Below are 17,015 nucleotides of genomic sequence, written 5' to 3' on the forward strand. Positions count from 1 at the left end.
TTTTCTGCATCTGTTTAGAGAATTATACGGTTCTTTTCTTTCATTCAATTAATGTGAAGTATCACATTGTTTGTGTATGTTGAAACATCTTTGCATCCACATAAGTTCCACTTAATCATGATGAATGGTCTTTTTATTGTGCTACTGAAATCAGTTTCCTAGTATTTTATTGAGCATATTTGCATCTATATTTATCAGGGATATTGACCTATAGTTCTCTTTTCTGATAATGTCCTTATCTGGCTTTGGTATCAGGATACTGCAGGCGTCATAAAATGAGTTTGGAAGTGTTCTTTTCTCTCTCTGTCTCTCTCTCTCTTTCTCTCTTTTTAATAGTTTGAGAAGTATTGGTTTTACTTCTTTAAATGTTTGGTCAATTTCATCAGTACATCCATCTGGCCCTGGATTTTTCTTCACTGGGATATTTTTGACAACTGTTCAATCTCCTTATCAGTATATGTGCTATCTATCTATAAGGAAAGAGAAATAGAACATATGCTATATTAGATATGAGAAAGGTGAAAACACTACAGGTGCAGACATTTAAAACCATAAAAGGCTATTATGAATCACTACATGCCAATAAATTTGAGTATTTAGGTAAAATGGACAATTGCCTGGAAAAGCAAAACCTTAGAAAATTTTCACAAAATGGAGTGCCTGGCTGGCTTAGTCAGTAGAGCATGCAATTCTTGATTTCAGAGTCATGAGTTCAAGCCTTTGTTGGGCATACAGCCAAAAAGAAAAAATAAAGAAAAAAAAAAGAGAAAATCTTCACAAAAGAAACAGAAAATGTAAATAATTTTGTGTCTGTTAAAGAAACTGAATAGATAATTTAAAATCTTCCCATACAGGCCCATTTTGTTTGGTAATCTGTGAATTCTACCAATTATTTAAGAAGACATATGTCAATCTTAACAAGATTACTCTTAACGCTTCTAAAGAGAAGAAAAACAGTCTTAAACTTTTTTTTTTTTAATTTTTTTTCAACGTTTTTTATTTTTATTTTTGGGACAGAGAGAGACAGAGCATGAACGGGGGAGGGGCAGAGAGAGAGGGAGACACAGAATCGGAAACAGGCTCCAGGCTCCGAGCCATCAGCCCAGAGCCTGATGCGGGGCTCGAACCAACGGACCGCGAGATCGTGACCTGGCTGAAGTCGGACGCTTAACCGACTGCGCCACCCAGGCGCCCCTTAAACTTTTTAAATTAGCCTTTAAAACATCTCAAAACATTACAAGAAGAAAATCACTGGCCAATTTCAAAAATAAACAATATGCAAAATTGTAATAATATATTAGTATACTGAATCCAGAAATATATACAAATGGCTATTTATCACAACCAAGTTGGGTTTATTCCAGAAATGTAAGGTTAGTGTAACATTAAAGAGTGTATCAATATATTTCACTACATTTTCAGAATAAATGAAAAGCATCCTATAATCATTTTTTCAGAAACCCTTATTTTTTTTCAATTTTTTTTTCATTGGACTCAGTCCCAGTACCATTTCTATAACAATTCCTGAGGTTTCAGAGCTTCATGTAAGCACTATAATAAAAATATGTCAACTCTTGAAGGCATTCTTCTTCAGAAAAGCCTGCTAACAGCAGGGCCCTTTGAATCACATCCTGTAGATCAATCTGACATTACTTTTTTAGCTGTCCTTCCTGAGATCTCTCTGAAGCCTCAAAAAAAAAAAAAAAAGGAAACAATAATTATTTTATGGCTATCATAATTACTGAAATGGAATCACATGGCATTTCTGCATACACCTTTGCAAAAGTGTGCTTCTTTGCTTGTTAAAATGTTGTTAGAAAAGGAGTGAAAATTCTGTATGTCAGAATCGAGTGCAAGTCACAGATGGCATCTTCCCACTTTTAATTCTTGTCTGAGCAGTTAATGGAGGTAAAGAGAGGCAACTCAGTCCCAAAAGTTGGCTTATGAATGACCACTCACTCCCAGACTACTTTTATTTGCTATTACAACTACAACTTAAAAGTTATGAAAATACTATAGGCACATCAAAAACTGCTTCCTAGGAGAGGGAAGATGGCGGCATAGGAGGACGCTGGGCTCACCCTGCTTCCTGCTGATCACTTAGATTCCACCTACACCTGCCTAAATAACCCAGAAACCCGCCAGAGGATTAGCAGAACGGAGTCTCTGGAGCCAAGCGCAGACGAGAGGCCCACGGAAGAGGGTAGGAAGGGCGGCGAGGCAGTGCGCGCTCCACGGACTGGCGGGAGGGAGCCAGGGTGGAGGGGCGGCCCGCCGGCCAAGCAGAGCCCCCGAGTCTGGCTGGCAAAAGCAGAGGGGCCGGACGGACAGTGTTCCGACAGCAAGCGCGACTTAGCGTCTGGGAGGTCATAAGTTAACAGCTCTGCTCAGAAAGCAGGAAGGCTGGAGGACAAAGGGAGGGAGAGTTGCCGAGCCCCCGGCCGACAGAGCTCAGTTTGGCAGGGAACAAAGGCGCTCGCCAGCGCCATCTCCCCCGCCCATCCCCCAGCCAAAATCCCAAAGGGAACCAGTTCCTGCCAGGGAACTTGCTCGCTCTGGGCAAACACCCAACTCTGTGCTTCTGCGGAGCCAAACCTCCGGCAGCGGATCTGACTCCCTCCCGATGCCACAGGGCCCCTCCTGAAGTGGATCACCTAAGGAGAAGCGAGCTAAGCCTGCCCCTCCAGCCCCCGTGCACCTTGCCTACCCACCCCAGCTAATACGCCAGATCCCCAGCACCACAAGCCTGGCAGTGTGCAAGTAGCCCAGACGGGCCACACCACCCCACAGTGAATCCTGCCCCTAGGAGAGGGGAAGAGAAAGCACACACCAGTCTGACTGTGGCCCCAGCAGTGGGCTGGGGGCAGACATCAGGTCGGACTGCGGCCCCGCCCACCAACTCCAGTTATACACCACAGCACAGGGGAAGTGCCCTGCAGGTCCTCACCACTCCAGGGACCATCCAAAATGATCAAACGGAAGAATTCCCCTCAGAAGAATCTCCAGGAAATAACAACAGCTAATGAACTGATCAAAAAGGATTTAAATAATATAACAGAAAGTGAATTTAGAATAATAGTCATAAAATTAATCGCTGGGCTTGAAAACAGTATAAAGGACAGCAGAGAATCTCTTGCTACAGAGATCAAGGGACTAAGGAACAGTCACGAGGGGCTGAAAAGCACTTTAAATGAAATGCAAAACAAAATGGAAACCACGACGGCTTGGCTTGAAGAGGCAGAGGAGAGAATAGGTGAACTAGAAGATAAAGTTATGGAAAAAGAGGAAGCTGAGAGAAAGAGAGATAAAAAAAATCCAGGAGTATGAGGGGAAAATTAGAGAACTAAGTGATACACTAAAAAGAAATAATATACCCATAATTGGTATCCCAGAGGAGGAAGAGAGAGGGAAAGTTGCTGAAGGGGTACTTGAAGAAATTATAGCTGAGAACTTCCCTGAACTGGGGAAGGAAAAAGGCATTGAAATCCAAGAGGCACAGAGAACTCCCTTCAGACGTAACTTGAATCGATCTTCTGCACGACATATCGTAGTGAAACTGGCAAAATACAAGGATAAAGAGAAAATTCTGAAAGCAGCAAGGGATAAACGTGCCCTCACATATAAAGAGAGACCTATAAGACTCGTGACTGATCTCACTTTTGAAACTTGGCAGGCCAGAAAGGCTTGGCACGATATCTTCAGTGTGCTAAACAGAAAAAATATGCAGCCGAGAATCCTTTATCCAGCAAGTCTGTCATTTAGAATAGAAGGAGAGATAAAAGTCTTCCCAAACAAACAAAAACTGAAGGAATTTGTCACCACTAAACCAACCCTACAAGAGATCCTAAGGGGGATCCTGTGAGACAAAGTACCAGAGACATCACTACAAGCATAAAACATACAGACATCACAATGACTCTAAACCCGTATCCTTCTATAATAACACTGAATGTAAATGGATTAAGTGCGCCAACCAAAAGACATAGGGTATCAGAATGGATAAAAAAACAAGACCCATCTATTTGCTGTCTACAAGAGACTCATTTTAGATCTGAGGACACCTGTAGATTGAGAATGAGGGGATGGAGAACTATTTATCATGCTACTGGAAGCCAAAAGAAAGCTGGAGTAGCCATACTTATATCAGACAAACTAGACTTTAAATTAAAGGCTGTAACAAGAGATGAAGAAGGGCATTATATAATAATTACAGGGTCTGTCCATCAGGAAGAGCTAACAATTATAAATGTCTATGCGCCGAATACCGGAGCCCCCAAATATATAAAACAATTACTCATAAACATAAGCAACCTTATTGATAAGAATGTGGTCATTGCAGGGGACTTTAACACCCCACTTACAGAAATGGATAGGTCATCTAGACACACGGTCAATAAAGAAACAAGGGCCCTGAATGATACATTGGATCAGATGGACTTGACAGATATATTTAGAACTCTGCATCCCAAAGCAACAGAATATACTTTCTTCTCGAGTGCACATGGAACATTCTCCAAGATAGATCATATACTGGGTCACAAAACAGCCCTTCATAAGTTTACAAGAATTGAAATTACACCATGCATACTTTCAGACCACAATGCTATGAAGCTTGAAATCAACCACAGGAAAAAGTCTGGAAAACCTCCAAAAGCATGGAGGGTAAAGAACACCCTACTAACCAATGAGTGGGTCAACCAGGCAATTAGAGAAGAAATTTAAAAATATATGGAAACAAACGAAAATGAAAATACAACAATCCAAACACTTTGGGACACAGGGAAGGCAGTCCTGAGAGGAAAATACATTGCAATCCAGGCCTATCTCAAGAAACAAGAAAAATCCCAAATACAAAATCTAACAGCACACCTAAAGGAAATAGAAGCAGAACAGCAAAGGCAGCCTAAACCCAGCAAAGAAGAGAAATAATAAAGATCAGAGCAGAAATAAACAATATAGAATCTACAAAAACTGTAGAGCAGATCAACGAAACCAAGAGTTGGTTTTTTGACAAAATAAACAAAATTGACAAACCTCTAGCCAGGCTTCTCAAAAAGAAAAGGGAGATGACCCAAATAGATAAAATCATGAATGAAAATGGAGTTATTACAACCAATCCCTCAGAGATACAAACAATTATCAGGGAATACTATGAAAAATTATATGCCAAAAAATTGGACAACCTGGAAGAAATGGACAAATTCCTAAACACCCACACACTTCCAAAACTCAATCAGGAGGAAATAGAAAGCTTGAACAGACCCATAACCAGCGAAGAAATTGAATCGGTTATCAAAAATCTCCCAACAAATAAGAGTCCAGGACCAGATGGCTTCCCAGGGGAGTTCTACCAGACATTTAAAGCAGAAATAATACCTATCCTTCTCAAGCTATTCCAAGAAATAGAAAGGGAAGGAAAACTTCCAGACTCATTCTATGAAGCCAGTATTACTTTGATTCCTAAACCAGACAGAGACCCAGTAAAAAAAGAGAACTACAGCCAATATCCCTGATGAATATGGATGCAAAAATTCTCAATAAGATACTAGCAAATCGAATTCAACGGCATATAAAAAGAATTATTCACCATGATCAAGTGGGATTCATTCCTGGGATGCAGGGCTGGTTCAACATTCGCAAATCAATCAACGTGATACATCACATTAACAAAAAAAAAAGAGAAGAACCATATGATCCTGTCAATCGATGCAGAAAAGGCCTTTGACAAAATCCAGCACCCTTTCTTAATAAAAACCCTTGAGAAAGTCGGGATAGAAGGAACATACTTAAAGATCATAAAAGCCATTTATGAAAAGCCCACAGCTAACATCATCCTCAACGGGGAAAAACTGAGAGCTTTTACCCTGAGATCAGGAACACGACAGGGATGCCCACTCTCACTGCTGTTGTTTAACATAGTGCTGGAAGTTCTAGCATCAGCAATCAGACAACAAAAGGAAATCAAAGGCATCAAAATTGGCAAAGATGAAGTTAAGCTTTCGCTTTTTGCAGATGACATGATATTATACATGGAAAATCCAATACACTCCACCAAAAGTCTGCTAGAACTGATACATGAATTCAGCAAAGTTGCAGGATACAAAATCAATGTACAGAAATCAGTTGCATTCTTATACACTAACAATGAAGCAACAGAAAGACAAATAAAGAAACTGATCCCATTCACAATTGTACCAAGAAGCATAAAATACCTAGGAATAAATCTAACCAAAGATGTAAAAGATCTGTATGCTGAAAACTATAGAAAGCTTATGAAGGAAATTGAAGAAGATATAAAGAAATGGAAAGACATTCCCTGCTCATGGATTGGAAGAATAAATATTGTCAAAATGTCAATACTACCCAAAGCTATCTACACATTCAATGCAATCCCAATCAAAATTGCACCAGCATTCTTCTCGAAACTAGAACAAGCAATCCTAAAATTCATATGGAACCACAAAAGGCCCCGAATAGCCAAAGTAATTTTGAAGAAGAAGACCAAAGCAGGAGGCATCACAATCCCAGACTTTAGCCTCCACTACAAAGCTGTAATCATGAAGACAGCATGCTATTGGCACAAAAACAGACACATAGACCAATGGAATAGAATAGAAACCCCAGAACTAGACCCACAAACGTATGGCCAACTAATCTTTGACAAAGCAGGAAAGAACATCCAATGGAAAAAAGACAGTCTCTTTAACAAATGGTGCTGGGAGAACTAGACAGCAACATGCAGAAAGTTGAAACTAGACCACTTTCTCACACCATTCACAAAAATAAACTCAAAATGGATAAAGGACCTGAATGTGAGACAGGAAACCATCAAAACCCTAGAGGAGAAAGCAGGAAATGACCTCTCTGACCTCAGCCGTAGCAATCTCTTACTCGACACATCCCCAAAGGCAAGGGAATTAAAAGCAAAAGTGAATTACTGGGACCTTATGAAAATAAAAAGCTTCTTCACAGCAAAGGAAACAACCAACAAAACTAAAAGGCAACCAACGGAATGGGAAAAGATATTTGCAAATGACATATCGGACAAAGGGCTAGTATCCAAAATCTATAAAGAGCTCACCAAACTCCACACCCGAAAAACAAATAACCCAGTGAAGAAATGGGCAGAAAACATGAATAGACACTTCTCTAAAGTAGACATCCGGATGGCCAACAGGCACATGAAAAGATGTTCAACGTCACTCCTTATCAGGGAAATACAAATCAAAACCACACTCAGATATCACCTCACGCCAGTCAGAGTGGCCAAAATGAAGAAATCAGGAGACTATAGATGCTGGAGAGGATGTGGAGAAACGGGAACCCTCTTGCACTGTTGGTGGGAATGCAAATTGGTGCAGCCGCTCTGGAAAGCAGTGTGGAGGTTCCTCAGAAAATTAAAAATAGACCTACCCTAGGACCCAGCAATAGCACTGCTAGGAATTTATCCAAGGGATACAGGAGTACTGATGCATAGGGGCACTTGTACCCCAATGTTTATAGCAGCACTCTCAACAATAGCCAAATTATGGAAAGAGCCTAAATGTCCATCAACTGATGAATGGATAAAGAAATTGTGGTTTATATACACAATGGAGTACTACATGGCAATGAGAAAGAACGAAATATGGCCCTTTGTAGCAACATGGATGGAACTGGAGAGTGTGATGCTAAGTGAAATAAGCCATACAGAGAAAGACAGATACCATATGGTTTCACTCTTATGTGGATCCTGAGAAACCTAACAGAAACCCATGGGGGAGGGGAAGAAAAAAAAAAAGAGGTTAGAGTGGGAAAGAACCAAAACATAAGAGACTGTTAAAAACTGAGAACAAACTGAAGGTTGATGGGGGGTGGGAGGGAGGGGAGGGTGGGTGATGGGTATTGAGGAGGGCACCTTTTGGGATGAGCACTGGGTGTTGTATGGAAACCAATTTGACAATAAATTTCATATATTAAAAAAAAACTGCTTCCTAGTTACAATTTAGCTATGTGTTCTTTTCTCTGATATAAATTGCTTGATATTCTAAATTATTAAATGCAACATCATTATCTGGGCAACCTAAGGATGGTGTTTAAAAAAACATGAATATTAATGCTAACATCTATTACAACAATGATGTTCCTATACTTTTATACCCATAAAACTGAGGAAAAATCCATACAATTCTGTGATGTGTCTTCTGTTAATGAAAAACAAAAGTGGAAACTATATCTATGACTTAAAATGAGGTCATTATCCATTTTCTACCTTTTTTGAGATAGACAAACTTTGGCTAAAATCTTGGCAATGTCACTTGCTTAATTTTCCTGAGGCCTCAATTTCTCATTTGTGAAATTGTTGCAAGAATACCTATCTTGTAGAAATTATGTGAGAATTGCACAAAATAACATGAAATTTGTCTGGTGGTGTCTAGCATTTAATATGCTCAATCAACTTTGAGTTTCCTTGGCTTCTTATACCAATTTCATTTCTGTTTCCCACTCACAGACCCAGAAAAAAGAGCTCCTTAATCAGTCTCTTTTAATTGATGTATCAAATTAGGGATGTATCCTTAATTGATGTGAACAAATTTATAGGTTGGGACAAGCCAATTATCTTTTCTCAATAAATGAACTCTGTCATAAGTACTGGGTCAACTGGTAGTTTCCTGAATTATAAGATTATGTCAAGTTGATTTGGGGGCCTCTCATATTAATGTTATATAAAATGAGGCAGTGAAGAAAGTGGACAGATACTTTAAGGGGAAGCAAATGCAACAGTATGAGAAGGATTGCATAGTTTCCAATGTACAAAGCTAGCATCCTTGTTTCCTAATATTTCTTATCCCATATTTAGTGTTTCATTATGCCATGTTGTCACTCTACTCTTTTTATTTTGTATGCCCTTTTCAAGCATATACTTTTTTAGTTTAGCTAACTTAAATGTGTTCTAATATTACAGTCAAATGAATTTGAGTTATTAACTACTCCAGTGTTTTTTTAAATTCTGTTACTTAGAGCAACTTTTATTTTTCAAGATACTAAGTTAACATCATGATTTTAATTAGTGATTGATTTTTAAGCCAACTATAAAATTGGCTAATAGGTTTGCTGATATTACATAGTGTGTTTTGACACTGACCTCTTTACCTTAAAAATATTGGTAGATTCATCATATATTCCAATATTGAAGAAGACAGAGATTATAAAGACTACATAAAACTAAGGAGGAAAAATGATCAAAAAGTTTGTCCAATAGTTAATTTAATGGATTGCACATGAAATATCATGGTCCCAATTTTTAGTACATATTAATATTAATGAATATATTATTTAGGATGCTTTTGGCACGAGTTGAAAAAGACACCTAATTAAAAGGATAAAGTTATTTATTAGGTAAGAAGAGGCAAACTGTCCAATGATGTCAGCAAAGATTCTCTGTCTGTTCACTGTGCTATCCTCAATGTGTTGGCTGTTGTCCATAGTCTTGTCTTTTCATGCATCCAGAATGCTGCTGCAGGCTCTGTGATCCAATACAGCTTTGTCCAGAACATAACAGGCAGTTGCCCACTGCAGACTGTTTTTAAATCCTGGAATTTAGATTTCCCCAAAAGTCTCCCAGCACACTACCTCTTAAATCCCATTGGTTAAATTTCTGGTATGCTCACTCTATTGTCCAAGAACAACTATAAATAACTCCTCTTTATTCTCAAATGTTTTCCCATTTGGATGATAAATTATCATTATGTTTGTCCACATGCCTATGCCTTAGGAGAATGAGATTCTAGGAGCATGAAAAAGCAAATAATCTAGTGTTTTTAGCTTCTCATAAAGTGATTTTGGCAAGGGATAATGTAATGGCTTTGGGGTAGTCAACCAATAATCTTACAGACATGAAATTACATGTGGCATTGTAATAATAAAGAGACACTGATATTACATATCTGTAATAACATGTCTGCCACATTTTAAGTATAGAACACTTTCTAATTTCTGATTATGAAGTTAGACATTGTACAAATTAGATTAATTTTTGCTAAAATTCTCTGTGATGATCAGAGTATCCGTGAATGTGAATTTAGGAAAAAGTACAAATGAGTAGTCAATTTTATTATTAGGGGAAATCCAATTTGGTCTTCCATATAAAAATATTGATAAATATTAACAACTTTTCCACTCTTTGTTTATTTTTTTACTACTTTTGAGTACATTCTAAATATTTTCTTTGGTTTTCCTTTAGAATTAGACCCAGTGACCAAGCAACTTATGCTCCATACAGCTAAACCAACTTTTGGTCATCTGAAAGATGTAAGTAAAATGGTCAACTTATAATAAATATCATTATCCATAGTAATTAAATGCAAGCATCTATTATATTTTAATGTTCGGTAGCCTTGCTACTAAATGACTGGAATATTATCCACTCTCTAGAAAATAATACAGTAGGATATTTACACGTATTTATGTATTTTAATGTTAGTTATGGTAATACTTTTGGTAATATAGAGATTTATAAAAGACTACACAAACTTTCATATATCAACAAAAATGTACCATATAATTAGCCTTGCATAAGAGTTTCACCTATGTTTTCTTCTAGGAGTTTTACAATTTCAGATCTTATATTTAAGTCTGTAATTAATTTTGAGTTGATTTTTGTGTATGATGTAAGGGAAGGGCCCAGTTTCATTCTTTTGCATGCCTACTTACTATATGTGACAACATGGATGAACCTCGAGGATATTCTGCTAAATGAAATAAATCAGTCACAGAAGGACAAATATTCCATGATTCCACATATAGGACGTATGTAAATTAGACTCATGGAAGCAAAAAATAGAATTGTTGTTGTCAGGGGTTGGAAGCCAGAGAAATGGATAGTTGCCAATCAATGTATAAATAAAATCAATAATCAATAAAATCAATAGTATAATTAATAAAATTTCAGCTATGCAAGATTAATATGTTCTAGAGATATATTATACAACATTGTCACTATAGATAGCAATACTGTATTGTTAATTAAAAATCTGTTAAAAGGATAATCTCATGTTAAGCGTTTTTAGCACAATAAAATAATTTTTAGAATTTCACATTTTTAAGAGCATACATTTAAACAGTTTTAGCATGTCCGTTTTATGTGACTAAAGTATTGTAGTTGAAATAAATACACGTTATGCCAAATCTACAAAACTTATGTTTACAATATGCTATAGAATGAGTAGAGGAACATTATAAATTAGATCATGTGAGAATAGTTCAATTAGAATATTTGATAACTAATACAAGAAATGTGAAGAAACCCTTGAAAAACTTTATCATATAATGAAGAATCCATAACATTCCAGAGAGGTCTGGAGAAGACCAGGTGGCCTGATGGTATTGTTCCACATGAAAAGGAGGCAGAATCCAAGTCCACATGTCTGGAAAGGGTGTTTGTAAAAGGTGGCAGGTTATGATGTATGATATGAGAAAAAGGTAGAGATGTCAAAAGAAAAGGAAACAGATTAACAGTTTAACCAAATAGGGTCTTGGAAGACCAGACATCCATAGATGGAATTTTTAAAAACTAACCTGATTATAGTGTGGTTCTCAGTGCTAGCTTTGCCCTCTGTCTCCCCACAAAACGCATTAGTGAAATCCACATGATTCACTCTGATACTTTCAGTGTTTTCTTATGGTTGAATTTGGACACATGTTGAGTCTTTCTTTGAGACTAATATGTGGCGAGCATAGAAGTCCCCCCAAAAGGACAAAATCTGGGTTATGTTTTGAGAACTTAACTGGGATTTGTGATTAAGGTGCAGTTCTCATATGTATTTTTTATTAAATCATCATGATGAAAGTGAAACAAGAGTGTTTCCTCACTATAGTTGCCAAATGACACAAACCATGATGATAGTTGGTGTATGACTTCATAGGAGAGAAACATTATGAGTATTTGCAAAGTTTAATACTGAAGATTAAAATAAAGTGCTAAATTCATGTACCATTTCATGTATTGAGTGAGAGAATCAGTAAATGATATTCTAAAGTCTTGGGCTAGTAATGAATATATAATTGAACTACAGAAGTTAACCAATTTCTTAATATCAAAATCTTTCCAAGATTCTAATAAGATACCCATGGCAGATGTTGTCTGTAGATGTAGAGTTTCTTGGAGAAAGTACTCTATTGGGTGATTTGGTCATCAACCAAGTATTAGAATGATTTTTTTGAGGTCAAAAGCTACCAGAAAAGAGAGAAATGTATGGGGAATGCAATGCCAGTGACATCAGAAAAATATTTTGATTTGTGGTCAGAATATACCACTGAAATTCTCAGGAGTAAGAGGTATAAAGTAGAGAAATGAGAAAGATTACAAAATCATTTTCAAGACCAGTGCTAAGAATTACATAAGGTGGACATGTCTTTCTTTGGGGGGCAATATGTTATAAAGTGGAAAATAGCCAGGATTAAGATGACAAGATTCTGATCATAAGTCAAAAAGGCAGGTAATAAAAGACTTCTACATACATGTTAGAACTCCAGAGACTTTGTAATAAGATTTGTGATAAGATGATGTGGAGAAAGTGTTAGATTACCCAGAGGTAGTCACTTCAAGAGCAATTTATAAATAAGCCTTCGTGGAAAGACCTTGAATTCATTTAAAACGAAAAATTTACCCTTCCTATCTGTCTCTTAGTAAAGCTGATGCAGGAGGAAGAAGATTAGAGGTAATAATGCCCACCCTTAGCAGATAAAATGGAATCACTGACTTGACACTTCTGTTATCAGTTCAAAGTGGGCCATTTGCAGATTACTCACATGTGGCTTAGCTGCCTGAGGTCATATGTACTAAAGAGAACAGGAAGAAATTGACCTTCAGAACTTGCCCTGGACACTGAAATTGCCCACTAATTTAATTCTGGCCTGATGGTTGTCCTACACTGAGCTGATATGACCAACAGGGACATGAAGAAGCAGATTTGGAAATAAAAACAATGGACTTCCCAAGACTAGGAAGTAGAAACATGAAGCCACACTTATTTTAGTTTTTTTAAGGGTAGAAACTATATTCTTGTCATAGAGAAATTAAGCTCATGAAATGAGAGCAGTTTGAAAGTAAGGCAGAGATACCAGAATTAGCAGCTAAAGTGGAGGAAGTACCCACCTAAAGATGTTTCTGTCAGGTGGGCTCTGACTCAGGATGAAATGTGATGAGGACTGAACTTCTGAGTTCACCTCTGTACCCCTTCCCCCTTTCATAGCACTAACTGCATATTCCGTGACCTTGAGATATACCTACTAACCTCTACTGGTCAAACTATAACTTTGCCTGACTCTACTGATAGGGACAACTCCAGAATTAAAAAGTGACTTTCTTCAAAGCTAAGTCATCAGACTGGATCAGAAACACTACCCAGAAGAGAATATTGAGAAGGTCCTTTTATTCCTTAGTTGGGAGAGGAGTTTAAGGCAGTAGTCAGTGGAGCCCTGAGTATCACAAGTACATTCTGGTGTTGTCTTCTCCTTGAGATTTTTTGAGGTGGATGCAGATATTTTTTGTAGGAGAGGTATAAATGAGAAAGAGTATTTTATTCACAGGGTAATTGGAGATAAGAACTGCTAGAAAGGACTGGCTAACTTGCTGGAACTGCCACCTGTGTGAGCAAAGATGTAATCTATGCATTCTGGGGATCTGAACATAATGGGGAATGTGATAAATCTGAGAAATAGGTATTTAAGAGGCAGCAGAAAGAGCAAATGGAACAAGGAGAAAATCCTAGGTTGGAAGTGTGGTCAGAGAGAGACTTAGAAGAAAATACACGTTTCTAATTAAACTTTTAAGTTGTTTGCAGTGTCAGGTTTGAAAGTAAAAGTTCTGTTTTCCCTCAGAATCTCCAATTGGTCACTAATGATTTTTATGTGATATTTTGCTTTTATGTTCAGTGGAAAAAGGTGTCAAATTCAACTTCAGGTTTAGGGACTGGGGCAAGAAGAGATGCTGAATACAAAGCCAGTCACATGTGTTAAACCATGTAGCATAAGAAAAGTAAAACACTCTTCTCCAATGTGTTAAGGTTCATGCAAGTATTCATTTTTAATTCTGTATTTGTCACTATGTTGTTTTCTGACAATTCTAAAGCTACTTCAAATTTTGCCTCCTTCAAGGGCATCTACTAGTGAAATTTACATGACTTGCTCTGGTGCTTTCAATGTTTTCTTATGACTGAATTTGGACACATGTTGAGTCTTCCTTTAAAAATAATGTGTGGTGAGGATAGAAGTGCCCAAAGAGGACAACATCTGGATTATATTTTGAGAACTTAACTGAGATTTGTGATTAAGGTGCAGCTCTCAGCTGCATTTTTTGGATTAAATCACTGTGATGAAAGTGAGACAAGAGTGTTTGCACAAGATAGTCTTATTTTGTTAGCTAATTCCGGCAAAATCAAAATTAAAAGAGCAGAATATATATCTACATAAAACACCTGTATCTTTTATGCACCTCATTCATCCTGATCAGCGTTTTTTCACAGACCTACAATTATTTTGACTAGTTTGTAAAAATGAGGAGTTTCAGACACAGCTCAGTAGTGCCTGTATAATTATTGGATGTTTAAACAAAGCCGAATTCTTATGGCCACAAAGAGCCAGCATTGAAATCCAGCCTGGATGTTATTCTCCACTCATCTGCTCAAACTCTCTCTAATTTTGTGTTTACTTTTAAAAACTCTATAGAGTTTTAAAAACTCTTTCACAACTAATCTACAATCAATCTGGATATGGCTTCTGTGTATGATATGAATTTAAGGTCAAGTATTTTGTTTTGTTTTTGTTTTTTACATATGTCCAATTTTCCCTGCTTTATGTACTTAAAAGACCATCCTTTACTCATTGAACCACATTGCCATCGTTTTTATAAATCAGGTGATTATATATTTCTTTACGTATTCACTGTTATGTAATATAAATATGTGTTTCTTTCCCCACACCAATGGGAGCATAGCTTAATTTTTGACAATTATATATAAATTCTGACTTTTTATAGACTATATCCTGCTGCTCTGTTTTTCTTCATGATTGCCTTCCCAATTCTCGTCCTCTCTGAATTTCCATTTAAATTTTACCATAAAATCAACTTACCAATATCCAGAAAATAACCTGCTGGGATTTAAAATTTTTCTATTTGTTGTTGCTTTTCAGGGGGTCTATTTTGATGTGCCAACCTTTGGCTTTGGTTTTATTTCTGTTTATTCTGTTTAGGTCTTAGAGCTTTTTGAATCTACTGGTATATATCTTTCATTAGTTTTGGAAAATTCTCAGCCAGGATTTTTTTCCAAATAATGATTCTGCCCCATTTCTTTCCTCTCCATTTCAGACTCCATTTAAATATATGTGAGAAATTTGTAGTCTGGGTGTCCTTTCTCATACACATTTTCTATATATTTCTTTTTATCTCTGCCTCAGTGTATTTGCATACTTTTAATTCTTCTTTCTTCCACTCACCAATCCTATATTCTACTTTAATTTGCTGTTAAATCTAGCTGTTGAGCTCTTAACTTCCAAATCTGAGTATTTATCTAAAGGAAACAAAAAACCCCCACTAATTTGAAAAGATATATGCACCTCTGTATGTTCATTGCAGCATTATTTGTAATAGCCAAGATATGGAACCAACCTTAGTGTCCATCGATGGATGAATGGGTAAAGAAATTGTGGTATATATAAACAATAGAATATTGTTTAGCTATTAAAAAAGAATGAAATCTTGCCATTTGTCACAAAATGAATGGGCCTTGAGGGCATATGCTAAGTGAAATAAGTCAGTCAGAAAAGGACAAATATTGATCTCTTTTATATGTGGAATCTAAAAAAAAACAATAATAAAGAAAAATAAAAAGCTCATAGAAACTGAAAACAGATTAATAGTTGCCAGAGGTGGGAAGTGGGTTGGGAGAAATAGGTATATTCGGGTTTTTTTGTTGTTGTTTAGTTTAAATAAATTGAATAAAAAACATACAGGTTTTTGGGGTGCCTGGGTGGCTCAGTTGGTTGAGCGACCGACTTTGGCTCAGGTCATGATCTCACGGTTTGTGAGTCTGAGCCCCGCATCCAGCTCTGTGCTGATAGCTCTGAGCCTGGAGCCTGCTTCTGAGTCTGTCTGTCTGTCTGTCTCTCTCTCTCTCTCTCTGCCCCTCCCCCACTCAATGCTCTGTCTCTCTGCCTCAGAAATAAACATTAAAAAAATTTAAAAAAATATAGGTTTCAATTATCAGATAGTAGCTACATTTCTTCATCATTTCAGCCCATTTTTTCCACATTTTCTTTAACACATTAGTCAAAGTTTTGAGGTTTTTTTTCTGTTTTTTTTTTTGTTTTTTTTTTTTTACTGTGGTAAGAACACTTAACATGAGATCTACCCTCTGAAAAAATTTTTAAATGCTTACGTAATATTAACTATAGATGCAGAGTTGTATACGTCATCTCTAGAACTTACTCATTTGTGTAACTGATACTTTATACCTATTGAACAACAACTCCTTATTCCCTTCTCCCCACAGCCCCTAGAAACCACTATTCTACTCCCTGTTGCTATGAGTTGACTATTCAGATATCTCATATAGTTGGAATCAGGCAACATATGTCCTTCTATGACTGGTTGTTTCATTTAGCATAATATCCTCCAATTCATACATGTTGTTGCATATGGCAGAATTTCCTTCTTTTTTTAAGGTGGAATAATATTCCATTGTATGTATATACCACATTTCTTTATCCAAATGATGATGGACATTTAGGTTTTATCCATATATTGACTATTGTGAATAATGCATCAATGGGCATGGGACTGAAGATATCACCTCTAGATCTTGATTTCAATTCTTTTGAATATATACCCATTAGTGGCATTGCTGGGTCATATAGTAGCTCTATTTTAATTTTTGAGGAATCTCCATATGTTTTTCATAGTGACTGCACCATTTTAGATTTCCACCAACAGTATACAAGGGTTCCAATTTCTCCATATTCTCACCAACAGTTATCTT

At 36.9% G+C, this 17,015-nt stretch overlaps 1 protein-coding gene across 3 annotated transcripts in view; it reads left to right on the forward strand.

Annotated features, from left to right (window-relative positions):
- The window catches only part of CNBD1 (cyclic nucleotide binding domain containing 1), a 460,555-nt gene that overhangs the window by 401,384 nt on the left and 42,156 nt on the right, over positions 1-17,015 (forward strand). For all 3 annotated transcript variants that reach the window (XM_042973091.1, XM_015538490.2, XM_042973093.1), the window contains one exon: positions 10,223-10,290. In XM_042973091.1, coding sequence (XP_042829025.1) covers positions 10,223-10,290 — 68 coding nt within the window. The remainder of the gene's footprint in view (positions 1-10,222; positions 10,291-17,015) is intronic.

The sequence above is a fragment of the Panthera tigris genome, chromosome F2 (genome assembly GCF_018350195.1).
Source record: "Panthera tigris isolate Pti1 chromosome F2, P.tigris_Pti1_mat1.1, whole genome shotgun sequence".
In the NCBI taxonomy this organism is placed as follows: Eukaryota; Metazoa; Chordata; class Mammalia; order Carnivora; family Felidae; genus Panthera; species Panthera tigris.